Genomic DNA, 14,587 nt, shown 5'->3' with positions numbered 1-14,587 from the left:
CTATAAAAAGATCCGTAAGGTTTGAGGTTTCGCTTAATGGCGTGTCAGCCAACGATTCCGTTCTCCTCGCTACCGTTGCGCTGCTTGTCCGGCGGACGATCATACATACACGGTCATTATGGCAGGCAAGATCCGATCTCGATTTCCGTAAGGGGATAGATAGATTATTAGACGTTGATTAATTAAAGATAAACGCGTTCGTCCTCGAAGGAATTAGTCCGCCGTGCAAATTTAATAGCTCGGGATAATTAGCAGCCACTTGGATCAATCGGATCGTTTTGTCCGTCTCCTCCTATCGTTTTCTCGTGAGATTCGATCGCCTATTCAATTGTTTCATCGGCTTAGCTTACACGAAAGAAGCGACCTCGTTTCTCTCGCTCAACCACAACCAGGTCATAGACGAATCATTCCGATATTCCTTGGCCTCCGCGACGATAAACCAGGCTCAAACTAAATTTTTCATTCGTCGTTACAAACGCTATGTATTTACGTTCGCTACACTTTTTCACGATCGCTGTCTCGAATCGATCAAGTTGAACTGCCGAACGAATCGCGTTATTAAAGGATATTAAAAAAGTCAGGCAGTTGGAAAAGTACAAGGAAAGTAGGTCAGTGCCTGGGCGTGTTGAAAAAAAAAAAAACGAATACCGAATAATACATAATACTGGAATTTTGAAGTTTGAAATTTTACCTCTCTCTGTAAAATGTTGCTTCGTTGTGCTTACTTTGAGCGTACTTACTACGTACCGTCTAACTTAAGGTATAACTTTGTAGTACCGAATGTTACTCGATATTTTTATATTGACAAAACTCCACTTACACTGTATAGTACTGTATAGTACATCGAACGACAGGTAGCGTGGAAATGTGCTCGATTCGATGTAAATAAGAGAATGGACTATCGCGTACCAACGAGTAAGCAACTTGTACAGTTCTTTCATAGAGAATGACCACCTACGCAAGTAGGACGGGCAGTTATCGACCAAAAAATCAGAATATCGTAATGTTTGGACGATCGAGGATCTTTTTATTTACGAAATAACTTACAGGACGATTTTCTCCGTAAAAAAAAAAAAAAACGTTTTACAGACATTGTATATAATAAATTATTTTATTATATTTTGATAGAATCGTTTCTTTCGGCCAGGGTGCTATACTCTTGCACCGTGTGTGCAGTTACACGGTTTTAAACGTGAAAAGGCAGGCTAAGCTATCGGTATCTATGGACCTTGATCAAAAGCTCCATTAGCTTCCGCTGGCCAGTTTGATCAGCAAGTTCGACGTCGTGTTCCTCCGCCGTGAAGCGTGAACTTCCTTCCTTTGCCGTCACGAACCTTTCCCTACGGTACAACGTTCTCTACGATTTCGTAGTTTAAACTACGTATCGAACGATCCTTTTTTTATTTATATTCCCGCTGTTTCGTCTTCGTATATTTCCTAACAAAATTGTATAATATATACGTATACATAGTCGTTGAATTTATTTAGATAGCAGCGAAAAGCTTTTTGCATCGACTCTCTTTTCTCACCTATCTTTTTGTTTACATTCTATCGTAAAACGTTTCTCTGTCGATTGCTCCGATACTACTACTACTACTACTACTACTACTACCATCATCACTGTTTCCAGTTACATTTACATCGATTCTCGCGAAAGTGTCGGATTAATCAGCAAGAAAGCTGTAAAAGAGATTGGGACGGTAAAAACGGCGTGAACAACGTGTTTGCCAACGACGCTACGTGTCGCAGGATCGGTGTTTCCCCTTTCGACAGGATTCGGCAGAACGTTTTTCCATTTTCATATAAATTTCTGCACCGATATACCGATAACCGAAATCTTTATCGGAAAAGTAGAGAAATACCAGTTTTCCGCGAAAATCGATGGTGTGCGAACTGTGAACTCTGCTGGATTTAGTTTTAAGCTTATAACGCACCGCGATTTAAGCATTCCGTGTATGCGTAAATACGTCTGTGAAAGTGCGGAAGATAAATATGATAGAGGATAAAAGATAATTTAAAACAGAAGATTGGAGAAAACGAGGAGAATTGAAAAGCAGGAGGACGAAGAAAATAATCTGTAGATGATTCTAGACAAACGTTTAACTTGACTAATTAAATTTAACGATAAAACAGAGACGCCACGTTAAACGAACGTTCGTGATTTACGAAGGAGAGCTTAAATCGGTGACAGAACGAAAATTCAATTTCCTCGATGACCAACGTTATTTCCTTGGTAATAGGCTGGGAATAATGGTGAGAATAGGTCGTCTCTGACCGGCGTTTGTGATCTATTCCGTCCCTTCGAGCTATAAAACGTAGGAAAGAGAAGGGAAATTTCGTAAATTATCGCGATGCGAGTGGCAATGGAGAAGGCGGTCGGTGAAAAGTTTCCCATCGATCTCAGGTGGAAGGGAAAAGAAAAGTAAGTAATCGGTTTGCGAGGAAAGTTCTCGCCGATATCTATTAAAAAGAGGAACGCAAGATAGTCCTCCGTCCTATTTCAAGAGCCGCGCGACACGTTCGATTCGCTTGGAACGAGCAACGTTGAAAAAAAGTTCTCCACCGTTTAGACCCGCCGTTGTATCATACCTTCTTTCTTTTCTCTTTCTTTCTTTTTTCTCATTTTTCTCATTTTTCTCGTAATGGAGGTTCTTCATTTTTCACATTCCGCGCGATAACGTAACAACTTATAAAGCTTGTACGTATGCAGTCAGTCACGAAACTGCACGTACATTTATCTAATTTCGCGTATTCGAATTATTAAGAGACTGGAAACGTAACATGCAAAATGTCTGTTTCTTTCTCGAAATTTCTCGAAATATTTGCGATATTTTTGACGCTTTTCTTCCTTGATATCGATTTGAACATCGATGGATTTTTTTCAACGCGCTTTCGTTGAAACGATTTATCGGAACGAAACGCTCTGGGATCGAGTACACCGCTCTGATGAAAATTCGGACCGCTTTATCAACGGCGCGTAGATATCTAGTGGCGAGGATAACACGCAATAATCACCAGGTATTATTTATTTAGTCGCGACGATTCAATTTCCCTTTCGGATCGACGAAAATCCGCGAAAATTCGCTGGTTCGCGCTGCAAAGTCAAACTTTGTCTGCCTTGCTACGCCAAAGGGAAATTTGTAGCGCGTCAGCTATACGAAGGAACAGGTCTGGAAAATTGCTCTTTCCCTCGACAGCAAGGGGAAACGCGCCACGAGGATTCGAATTAGCGCCACGGCTCCCCGTTCTTTCCCCTCTAGTTTTGCACGCACATCCAAGTTTTCAACGAACGACGAAAATCTCGTCTCGTCCTCGTGTAATCTCCGTTGCACCGTCTGCGAAGAAAGTGCTTTGTGCTACTTGGATCGGCAACTCCGTTCGAATGGCAAATGTTTAAAAGCGTGGAAAATCGACTCGATTAATCGCATAATAGCACCGATTCCGTAACACCGATTTCATTTATCGTTTCGTTTCTCTCTTTAAACGTAAATTGTACAGATTATCGCCTTACACCTTGACTCTATATGTATCGATCGTCTGCTCTTCGTGAGAATGGTTAGATAAACAATTTCGGAGAATAGTTTTATATATCGGTATGTCGTAAGAAGGAGGAAGGAAAAAAGGTAGATACGTATGCAACTACGACGATTACAAATAAATAAATAAGTAATGTTATCGCGCTGCGACTGCGTGCTCGTAACTTTTTAATTAGAACGCATCTCGTTAGAAATAAGCACACACGTTCGGACGCTTTTAACGCTTTTAACGCTTTTCAACGATGTTGTATTAAACTGTACTTTGTAGAGGAGTCGGCTCCTTCTCTCGATGCATCAACCAGGAACCGTGTCGAAACGGGGCGATTTATTCGGCAGGATCGCATCCAGCAGGATTTTTTCCTCGTGTCGGACGATTCGTTCGTCGATTCGTCCGCCGTACGAACGATTCCAATTACAGCGACGGTATTCGCGATTCAACGAAATACATGGCTGGCATTCGCGAGTATTCCGATTACTTTCGTTCCAGCCTTTTCTACCCAGGGATTTTCAAGGATTTACAGACGTCCCCCCCCCCCCAGTCACGTTCTTGTTTCGTCGCTTTAGATCTCTTCATCGTGGTCTCGCGATTTTCATTGCCGTCGTGTTTTCACGAAAACGGAAAGGTTTACGCGTTCGCTGCCACCGGCTGATCCACGTTACTAAATCTTGTAGAACGATGACATCGCTGAGAAAAGGTTCTTTCCCTTCCAAATCCTGCCTCTTGCTTCCATTTTAAAACAGGGTCGAATAAAATTCAATTTCGTATTAAATTCGGTTCGTATTAAAATGTAAATTTATTGAAATAGTAGACGTTTTGGACGCTTCAAAATATAAACCATTTTATAGGGTAGATCAGGAATATACGTAGATGTATTGATGATGGTGATGGTAATAAATGAATTCGTTGCTAATCAGACGAAAGCTATTCTTTGGTCCGTCGATTCTCGTTTCTACGACACAAAAAGACGATACTTTCAAATAATACGTACGGTACTTCTCGAACTCGGTACTATATTTAAATAACGATTCGAGGGACGTTGTTCGACCGATCCAAGTTTTTAACTTTAAACTGAATAATCGTGTTTCTACGGAATCGTCGAATTTAAGCGTTCCGCGTTTAATCGGTCGAGCAAATCGTCTACGTACGGACGAAATGATATTAATAAACATGGTATAATGGAAACGTGATTCGCTTAATAACGTTTCGAGTGGAGTAATTACTTTGCTGGTTAATGGTGTGCTGTTTGAAGTGACAGCGTTACAGCGAGTCGAATGTAACAACCGTGATACTAAATCTATGGGTGCACACGCAAAATAGGCCGATTAATCCGTTAATAAATGCAACTAGATTACCGCTGTTCCACGCAGGAAGCGATTAAAAAATGCAATTTTAAACCAAGCGCAGATTGTTCGACCGGTTACCGGTTACAGGTTATACGTAATCATAAAAATTGGAACGAAATTGCTGGTCGTAGGAAATGTAACGACAACGATTTGCAAATCTAGCGTAAAGTCTAACGTACGATCAAACGTCATCGTTAAAGAGCAATTGTTTACGTATTTTCAAGCTACCGTAGATGATCGATATTTCAATCGTTCCCTCTGATACGAAACAGAGAGAGAGAGAGAGAGAGAGAGAGAGAGAGAGAGAGAGACAAACACAGAGACAGTGCCGCGTTTCTCGAAATCAAAATTTTCTCGAAACATTTTCCTTTGATATTTCTCGAATTCTCGAACGAATCGACGAAGCTAATCCACGCGAGACGTCGAGAAAACAGCGTCCAGTAGTATTCGTTAACTTTCCCACGAGAGTAGATTAAAAAAAAGAGAAACGCGGGAAGCGGAAGAATCGTCGGGAGAAGAAAGGAATCGTCGAAGGAAGCACTGTTTGAAGAGAGTTTGAAGAGAAGCGTAACCGAACTAGCTTGTCGCGAGTATCGCGCGAGACATCGCGATTCCACGGCTGAAAGCTTGGAAAATAGATCCGACAGCGACATAGAAGCGGGCATAGGTTCTCTCGCTAAAGCTATAAATCCAAGATTTTCGTTAAGCCCGAAGGAGACGCGTCGAGGCTACTCGAAAGCATTCCGAAATACGAAACACCGGGGAGCAAATGCGTCCGTAAATTATGGATAGGATCTTGGAATCAGCTTGAGAAACGAAAGAAAGCGTCAGAAGCGTGTTGCTCCTCGGCTTCGCTCGCGATAAGTGCTTTCCATTGTGCCGCATCGATCGCCCATCTCACACGGACGTATATTTTTCTTATTTTCGCTTCGCGAACGTTCCGGGACTCGTTACAATTGCCTAAACCGTTTTATATTTATCCCCCTAATTTAGACCTCTGGTTTTTGCAAAGTGTCAGCAGTGCAGGAACATTGAATCGCAGACAAGGTTCGTGAAACGTTAGATAAAACAACGAAAACTACCGGGTATATGTACGTATAATGGTACGAGTCAGGGGTGATTTCTCTTTAACGAGTACGTTGAAAATATAGAATGACGCTTATCATTGACATCGTCTCGTTTGAGAGGGAATAGTTTCTACCGATTCCTCCCGATGAGCGCATTTTTTCTCTCTCTTTTTTTTTTTTTTTTTTTTTTAATCGAATTTATCGAATTTCTTCGTTTTGTTAGGAAAAATCGGCGTATCGGCCAATCCTTGATTTAGATTCGAAGCGAAAAACACGTGGAATCGACTCACGCGGAGCGTAAAGTTCTCGTTAATAATAGCCCAACGGCGACGTGAAAAAAGAACTTGCGCAAAACGTTTCGCTTCGTCGCAATTCTCCCTTCGTTCCTGCTTTTGTCAACGATAAAAGTTTCATGGAAGGGAGCAGGACGTTTGCTGTTTTCCACAAACGTGCCGCATCCCCGTTTACGAACTGCAGGCGATCGGATCGACCGACACCGCGAACACACGGATAGACACGTGCACGGAAACACATCCAATCGCTTTGAGTACGTACACGACACCATCCAGACTCGCTTAACGAAACTTGAAAGCGAGTCTTGCGAGAGTTTCAAGTAATAACGATACGTGATAGTTTATTCTTCAGCCTGCCTTCCAACAGAGGAAACTAGGTTTACTCTTACTTGTCTCGACCATACGTCTTTAATTTCCGCAAGAGTTTACTCATCCGAAAGGACTCGAATTACCAGAATCTTGAAATCGTTTCGAAATTGAGCCAGTCATCGTCGATCGAGAGTCGCTAATCGACAGAGAAAGAGAGAAAGAGAGAGAGAGAGAACAAACGGGAAATAATAGATTCAAGAGCAACCGTTTCCACCGGCGTTTATTATTCAACGACGGCACGGCTCGATAAATTTTGCGCTGACCCAAAAAGGCCGCGGGACAACGCGTTCGAACCTCGAACGGAATTTAAAGAGCGCTCCTCTTCGAGTCAAGCCACTTAGCCGTAGACTTTTGCATCGATACCGTGCCGATCTTCCTTCTCTCTCTCTCTCTCTCTCTCTCTCTATATATATATATATATATATATATATATATATATATATATATAAGGTCACGAAGAGGCTTGCAGCCGAGAGAGAATACCGTCGAGAGGCTTCGTGAAATTTCGGTCGGCGTTTCAACGGAACTCGTTCGTGGATCTGGGAAAATCTGAGATGTAGATCACTTTTATTAGGGTAGAAGGATAAGAGGGATAGCTTTTCTAAGGGACGAGTTTCTAAAGAGATTATGATTTAGGAGTGGATGAGCGGTTTTGGGTATTGCAGGCCAAGCAAGGAGATCGTGGTGTTCGTAGAGGGTGGAAAAGACGAAGTTTCAAATTACCAGTGAAAACGTTTCATATACACCGGCTACGAGAAGAGTATTTTTACGTCGTCGCATTTATTATCGCGCGTTAAGAATATATAGTTACGGTGTTGGATAAATCGTTTGATTCGAAGCGTTTCCAAGTTGATAATGATTCGGGGTATTTCCGTTGACGAGTCGCCGAGGAAGCGAGACGAGACAAACCAGAGAGGTCGATATCGACCAGACGTTACGAAAGCCAGATCGAGAACAGTCGTTTAGAAAGCGTTGTATCAAACAAGATCGAATTATCGTTACTTTCGTCGAAAAGTATATACTAATTAACCGTTGCAATTTTTCTATGTGCTTTGTTTGGGAATTTTTAGAAATTGAGAGCAAAGACGGGGTGCCGTTTGAACGGGGAGGTTGCAGGATGCGTAGCACGTTGTTTCGATGGGTTGTGAAAATTTTTAGAAACTAGGGCGCCGCGGTATTTGCAGCCGATTGAGAATTTTTAGAAATTGGAAATACAGAAGGACGTGATATTTTTACAGGTTGTCGTAAACTTGAAGAAAATTCAAATACGATATCGTTGCTATAAAGGATTAATGATTTTTTGGACGCAGGTACGCGAGCACAGTATTCTTTCCTATAAAGATCTATATTTTATAAAATTGTTTAATCTCTATAGTTTATAGCTTCTTATTAGTACAATCTCTGTAACGTTGCTCTTTCTTTTATTTCGACTGGTCTTTCGATAGAATTTAAGCAGTTATTGTTGAAATTATTTAAATATTTACGAGAGTACGTTTCATTGAAACAAACTTCTTCAAATTGTAGAGCTACTAGCCGTGTTAGCACACAAATTTTTTTTTCTTTTTTATCTAAAACTTGTTTAAACGTCTCTGCTAACGTCTTTTCTATTCGCTTCGTATAGAACGAGGGAATTTACAGAGGGAGTATCGACGCGATGTTCACGATAATACGTGATCGAATTAATTCGTTAAATCGTTTTTATATATAATAATATTGGCGATAAAGTTCTTAATTTGTTAAACCTGGCAATATTCGTAATAATTTCTAATAATCGTCCGAAACATCTAATAATATCAGTAATGATCGTTAATTGCTTAAAATAAAGTGAAGTAAGTAGAATAAGGTCGAAACAAAATTACATATATCCAACGATGCTCGTAATAATTTAGAAAATATCCAGGATAGGAGATTTTGCAGATCAGAAAAGGAAGAAGAAACGAAGAAACGAAGAAAGCTGTACAGATTCCTTCTCCCGACAAAGTTCAACGCCTCTTCCATTGGCGAATCGTTGCTTTCCAGACTAGCCGGACGAACGACCTCCGCCCCTAGATCGAATCGAGTTTCATACGAAATAAATTCGATACACATGCTCGAACTCGTTATTACGACGCACGACTTCCGTCGTGGCACGGAGAATGCCGGTGAATCGATGACGTGTGACCCTTTAAGAATTTCATCGCCGGCAATTTCGTAGTCACGACGTAAAACAGCACTTTGGCTCGAGACTCCCCGGTATCGAAGCTCGAGAACCGCTGAGACTGAATTTTCGAGAGCGTTTCGAAAATCGAAAACCTGCGAGGAATACGTTCAATAGTCGTTCGATTATTATCTATATCTATGCGCATTCAAGCATTTACCTGAGCTTCTATTTGTATTTGTCTCTGTATTTGCTTGCTACTATTTAGATCGCGGATTTTTTACCTATTCATAGGAAATTGATTTCTAGCGAGATTTTACTATTTTAATTCTATTCTGAAAAATATAATTCGGGAGATGGATTTGTAATAGAAAGCTGAAAGTAGAAGCTTTCGATTAGAAAGTAGAACAATTATAAGACGAGAGCTTTTCCTGTAATTCGAAATCGATAGATATTCGATCGGATAAAACGCGTCATAAACTTTTAAAATGTTTCAGATGTTTTTCCGTCGAATCGTTAGTTGTCGAGTTGCGGTGCGATGGAACGAAACTTTGACTTTGAAAAGTATTAAAGTAACAGAATATAAAAAGGCAACTATCTAAATCGCAACATAAATGAAACCTTTCGATCCTTTGTCCTTGGAATTTGTGGACATTTCATAAGAGAAACGATAGATCGAACAGATATTGTTGAATATACGTATATAGTGGCGTGGAAAAGAGCCGACGGTAGGCACACGGCACAGCAGTTTTGCCTCAATTTTTGTACACTATGTGAAAAAAAGCAGTTGTTTTCGGGAACGTTGATCGATTACCACGGTCGTAGAACAGAAAGCGTAATGCAGTTACATTAACCCATTCTCTGGCTGTGAGCAAGCTTGGAAATCTAGAAAAAATTCCCACTCTGCGTTGCACTCTATTTTTCCTCTACGATATTTTTCTACGATGTCGGATCATCCGAGTGGTTCTCGAAAAACAAAAACCTTATTCCAAAGCCGATATAACTTAACCGTCAACTTACGAGTACAATTCTAAAATCGTCTTTTTATCCCTCGATCGATATACGTACATTCAATTGCTAACAACGTAACGTATGCACACCGCGAACCTGAATTCGTGGTACAAACGAAGCGAGGAAGATTCCGTGATTCGAGATAAGACGAAAATTGCGTTGGGGTACTTTAATTCCGAGAAAACCGAGTCCGAAAACTTTCAGATATACGTATATTTGAGTAATTCTCGATTAGATGGGAGTGAACAGATAACAGGAAGTTATCGCGCGTGCGAAAATGCGTTGAAAACGTAGAACGTAATGTTTTCGCTTCGAGTCTGGCTTTCGAGAAAGTTGAGTTTAAAAATTAGTCGAAGATCAGACTACGCTATCGGAGTACCAAGCGAACAGATCGTATTTTGTATCGTCGCGCGTAGAAGCTTGACCGATAATTAAACTCGATTTTCTGATTTCGTCGAAGAAAAGTTGACGAGTTGGGAGAACGTGTTTAACATTGCCATAGAATATAAGAAGCAGACCAAAAGGCATCTGCCTTCGGCCGCTAGAATTCCAGGATCGATTCATAAACACCAATCCTCGTCCCTCCTCGTGGATAACGTGCTAACCTTTCCATTTGCAAGCTCCGACTCCTCCGTCTCGTCTTTCACGCGATGATAGTGGTGGTTTCGTTGCTAGAACGATTACGTTGAACAACGACGGCACGTAAATCTCTGAAAGAATGCCTGATAGAAACGTGAAAGCGTAAAGGTATTCCCGATTATACAATAATTATTCGCCATCAGAAACGAAGGATTTCTATCATATCGCATTTTTTATCAATTATTTCCTTCGGAATCTGTATTTTGTTCTCTAAATTCTAATAAATCTAAATTTTCGTCAAATAGAGCTAATAAATGGACTGTCGAATTTTTCAGAATGTCAGCATTTATAGAGTTGGTTTACTTCGTAAACCACCGTAAGCTACATCGATCGTACGTAAGCTTTTAGAAGCACGTCGAATTCGTTGAATTAACTTTTGCCCGCCGTTTCTCCGCGATAAAGGAAACGCAGCTCCGGCAACATCTGCGTTCGTTTAAGCAACAAAATTCAAGAGATACTTTTCCTCTCTTTGTTTCTTTTTCTTTTTCTTTTTCCTCTTATTTTCTCGTAAGTTACTCTACTTGGACGGAGCAAATGGACGTTACGAACTGTTGCAACGGTGCCAACCGAATGCAGAGAACGTCTCGTAAAGCGATCGTCCCGTCCCGGTAATTACTCGGTAATTACGATTTTCATTCTTTACTTGTTTCGTATCTCGACGATAAAATCGTTTGCCAAAAAAAAAAAAAAAAAAAAAAAAAACAGACGTAAAATCATCATCGTTAATTTTAATTTTATTTCTCCAAGCAAACGTCATACTCTTATTTCTTTTTTAATTCAAGTTTCATCTCGTATTTGATATGTACCCTGTATATGTGTTGTACAGAAAGGACTATAAAATATATTTTCTTTAAAAGAGAGAGATTGCTTTCAAATTTTACCGATATAATAAGGACCGTTCGAACGCGTTCGTTAACCACTAGGTGGGTAGACTTTCGTGTACATAGGATAGCAGCGCGTACAAGTATCGAAGAAGCAACGCGACGTTAATTCCGCGCGTCGACGAATCGAACCGAGCAACTCTTGCAAGATGCATAAATGTTCTCAACCAGAGATAACTGGTACATTCGCGTCGACGTATCCAATTTCCGACGACTGCCGATCGACGAGAAAAATAGAGAAAGCACCGCGTTCCGATATTTCCGATGCCACCGACGCGGAAAGTGTCGTCGAGCGTCAGGAAACGATCGTCTCGGCCGAACGGTTTTGCGGAGAAACAACGTCGTTCGCCCGTTACCGAGAAAAATCAAATCGTTACCGGAAAATTTGATCATTGCAGCTACCGATATCTAAGTAAGGAGCGCGCGATCAATTGTTCGTAGAATGCAAAATATTTCTCGTTTCATAAATTCGATGTACCGTGCTAAGAGATATTTGAATTATTTGCTGTGAGAATAGGATGAAACGACGAAAGAACCGATGAAATACGCGTTTCAGCGATAGAACGAGTCCTTTGTTAGTCGACTTTGTTAGTGCAACTATCCTCGAAATTGACATATTGTGCACGGTCGAAGCCGGTTTGCACGCAGGATTAGCCGTTTCAATCTAGAAATGGATTTATTTCATAATGTAGCGGCGACTGAACGGAGAATCGAAAATACGTGAGATTCGAAAGAGATCGAGAGCACGTTGGAATATCGATTGGAAAGTAGAGAACGACGAGTGGAGAAGCGGACGGTGTTTCGCATCGCTCGATACCAAAGAGTCGAGTTTAATCTCGTCTCGTACGTACGAATACCTGCGATAAAAAATTTCATCCAATTACGAATTACTAGAGTTTCACGAATTTCACGAATATTTCACGAATTTTATGAAAATGGAACGCGCAAAGCTTAAAGATTACTTTGAAAACTAAAGATCATTCTTTGACCGAAGTTTACTCGTATTCGTCTAATTTTTCGTTAAATTCGAAAAATTCATAACGTAGTTGCTAGGTAGAGGTCGAGCAAATTTCAGATTTCGGAAGATATTAGACGATGAAGTAAAGTTGTAAATAACGGCGAAGCGTATAACGAGATAAGATGAAAAATGAGAGAAAAGAAAGACGAAAGTTGGAAAATTACGAGAGTAATAATCCATCGAACGATTCGATTTAGCCGAAATTCCTCGAAAATTATCTTTTACGCGATCGAAATGTTCATTTGTTCTGTACGTATGTAATTGAGTTTGCCTGGCCAATTATTACACACCGCTGGAAATGGTAAGGCGCAAAGAAATGGTTGAACAGCGAACGTGTTTCGATATAATATGTTTAAGATAAAGTTTCTACGATGCCCCGTAACCGGTGGAATATTTCGAATAAAAAGAGAGAATTAAACGATGAGAAGAATGTGGCGAGCGAATACGAATTTCGTTTCGAGGTTACAATTTTGTCGCTGTTCGCGTTAGCGCGTTAAACGAGAACGAGAAAGGAAAGACTTACCGATAGAGCATCCGCTCTTGACGATCAGCCTCCCGGTAAATCTTGTAATACATGGCGATCATGATGATTCCAGGTAGCCAGAAACTGACACTGGAGCTAATCACGGCGTACAGTTTGTTCACTTGGAACACGCACACGTCCGGAAAATTCCTTCTGAACTCGAGATGCTTTTCGGTGGTGTACCAGCCGGCGAAGATGGGCAGGAAGCTCATCACCGTCGGCGAGCACCAAACCACGCTCAGCATGGTGCTCAGTCGAAGATTCGTCATGATCAATGGATAGTCCAACGGTTGCACGATCGCGTAATATCGATCCACGCTGATGCAGCACAGATGAAGAATCGAAACGGTGCTGAAGAACACGTCCAGCGAGTTCCACACGTCGCACATGAAATAGCCGAACAGCCATCTACCGGACAGCTCGACCGACGCGTTGAACGTCATGGCGAAAATGGCCACCAACATGTCAGCCAACGCCAACGAGACCACGAAGTAATTGGTAATTACGCGAAGCTTCCTGTGCCTCATTACGGACACGATCACCAATAGATTGCCGAACAGAGCGCACAGAATGATGAAACCCATTACCATGGCTTTTACCGTTAGAAGAATCACGTGTTCCAATTCGTGGCCATTTTGTTGTTCGTAGGGATTCGTAGAACGATTCGATGGACCAGCAGTATCGACCAGCACGTTCGACAGACTCGATAGATCGGTGCTGTTGTTCGAATCCTCTTCCATCGTCTCGTTTAGTTCCATCTTTCTCGCTGCAGCTCCACCCTTTTGCCGCGTTTTTCACCACTTTTTCGCTTCGTCCCGTTACCGTGATCCGCGCCACTGCTCCACGTCCTCTTCCGCTACTTCGACGACCTCGTCGACGAGGTTACGCCGCAGGTTCCGTCGCAGATTCCGCCGGGCCATCGAAGAAGCACGGAAATCCACTTTGCTTTAAACGGCTAACCGACGATATCGAAAGGTTGGATGCAAGTTGCGTTGCACGTTTCACCGTTCCCAGCCAGCCATTTTCCTGGGATAACGCGAGTCGTAAGGACAGAGTCGGATTCATCGGTGAATGCCGTTGGTTCGAGCAACGGTCGTCTTATACGTGCTCGGGACCGAACCGAGAGACTCTCGAGGCGATTCGTTGGACGAGTTGCAGGCGGCAGGTTGCACGGTTGCATTTCCATTCTGTGACTCACGGTGCTCGAGCGAGGACGAGACGAGGCACGGCTCCGTGCGATTTTTCCACATCTTCGATGTCTGAAATTGGAAAAGAGAATTGAAGCTCGCAGATACTTTGTTTCGTGGATACGAATCGGACGTGGCGCGTCAAAAATACAAACTACTTTTTCCACGCGTATTATTCAGCTTATTGGGAAAAATGTCCAAAGTCTTGGATTTATTATCGTTTAGCTCGTATTTAGGATATCCTACGTATCCTATATATGTGCGCGCAACAGTAGGATTTTTCCACGGTTCGTAATAATATTGACTCAACCGTTTCACCCAAGATGAATAAATATCATCATACGCAATCGCGATTATCGATATTTCCGATATTTTTCATAGATATAATCGAAAATAGTTATAATTTGCGTACGCGATAGATGGATGAAACAAAATCGATAAATTTCATTCGGCTACTTTCAAAGAAATGATCATATTTTACATCGATTCCAGTTATTCGCGATTGCACAATGTGAAAAATAAGGAAAAATTATCGTACTGGTAAAACGTGCGTATCCGCTGGTTTTATAAAATTCGTACGTG

General features: G+C 41.5%; 1 protein-coding gene across 1 annotated transcript in view; it reads right to left on the bottom strand.

Moving 5' to 3' along the window:
* LOC139993474 (octopamine receptor beta-1R) overlaps window positions 1-13,576 on the bottom strand; it is a 46,615-nt gene extending 33,039 nt beyond the window's left edge. The window contains exon 1 of the mRNA XM_072015226.1: window positions 12,819-13,576. Within this exon, the coding sequence (XP_071871327.1) occupies window positions 12,819-13,576 (758 nt within the window). The remainder of the gene's footprint in view (window positions 1-12,818) is intronic.
* Between the last annotated feature and the right edge of the window lie 1,011 nt (window positions 13,577-14,587).

The sequence above is a fragment of the Bombus fervidus genome, chromosome 13, assembly GCF_041682495.2.
Source record: "Bombus fervidus isolate BK054 chromosome 13, iyBomFerv1, whole genome shotgun sequence".
In the NCBI taxonomy this organism is placed as follows: Eukaryota; Metazoa; Arthropoda; class Insecta; order Hymenoptera; family Apidae; genus Bombus; species Bombus fervidus.
The sequence above is the reverse complement of the archived record's forward strand: the minus strand, read 5'-3'. Positions and strand labels throughout refer to the sequence as shown.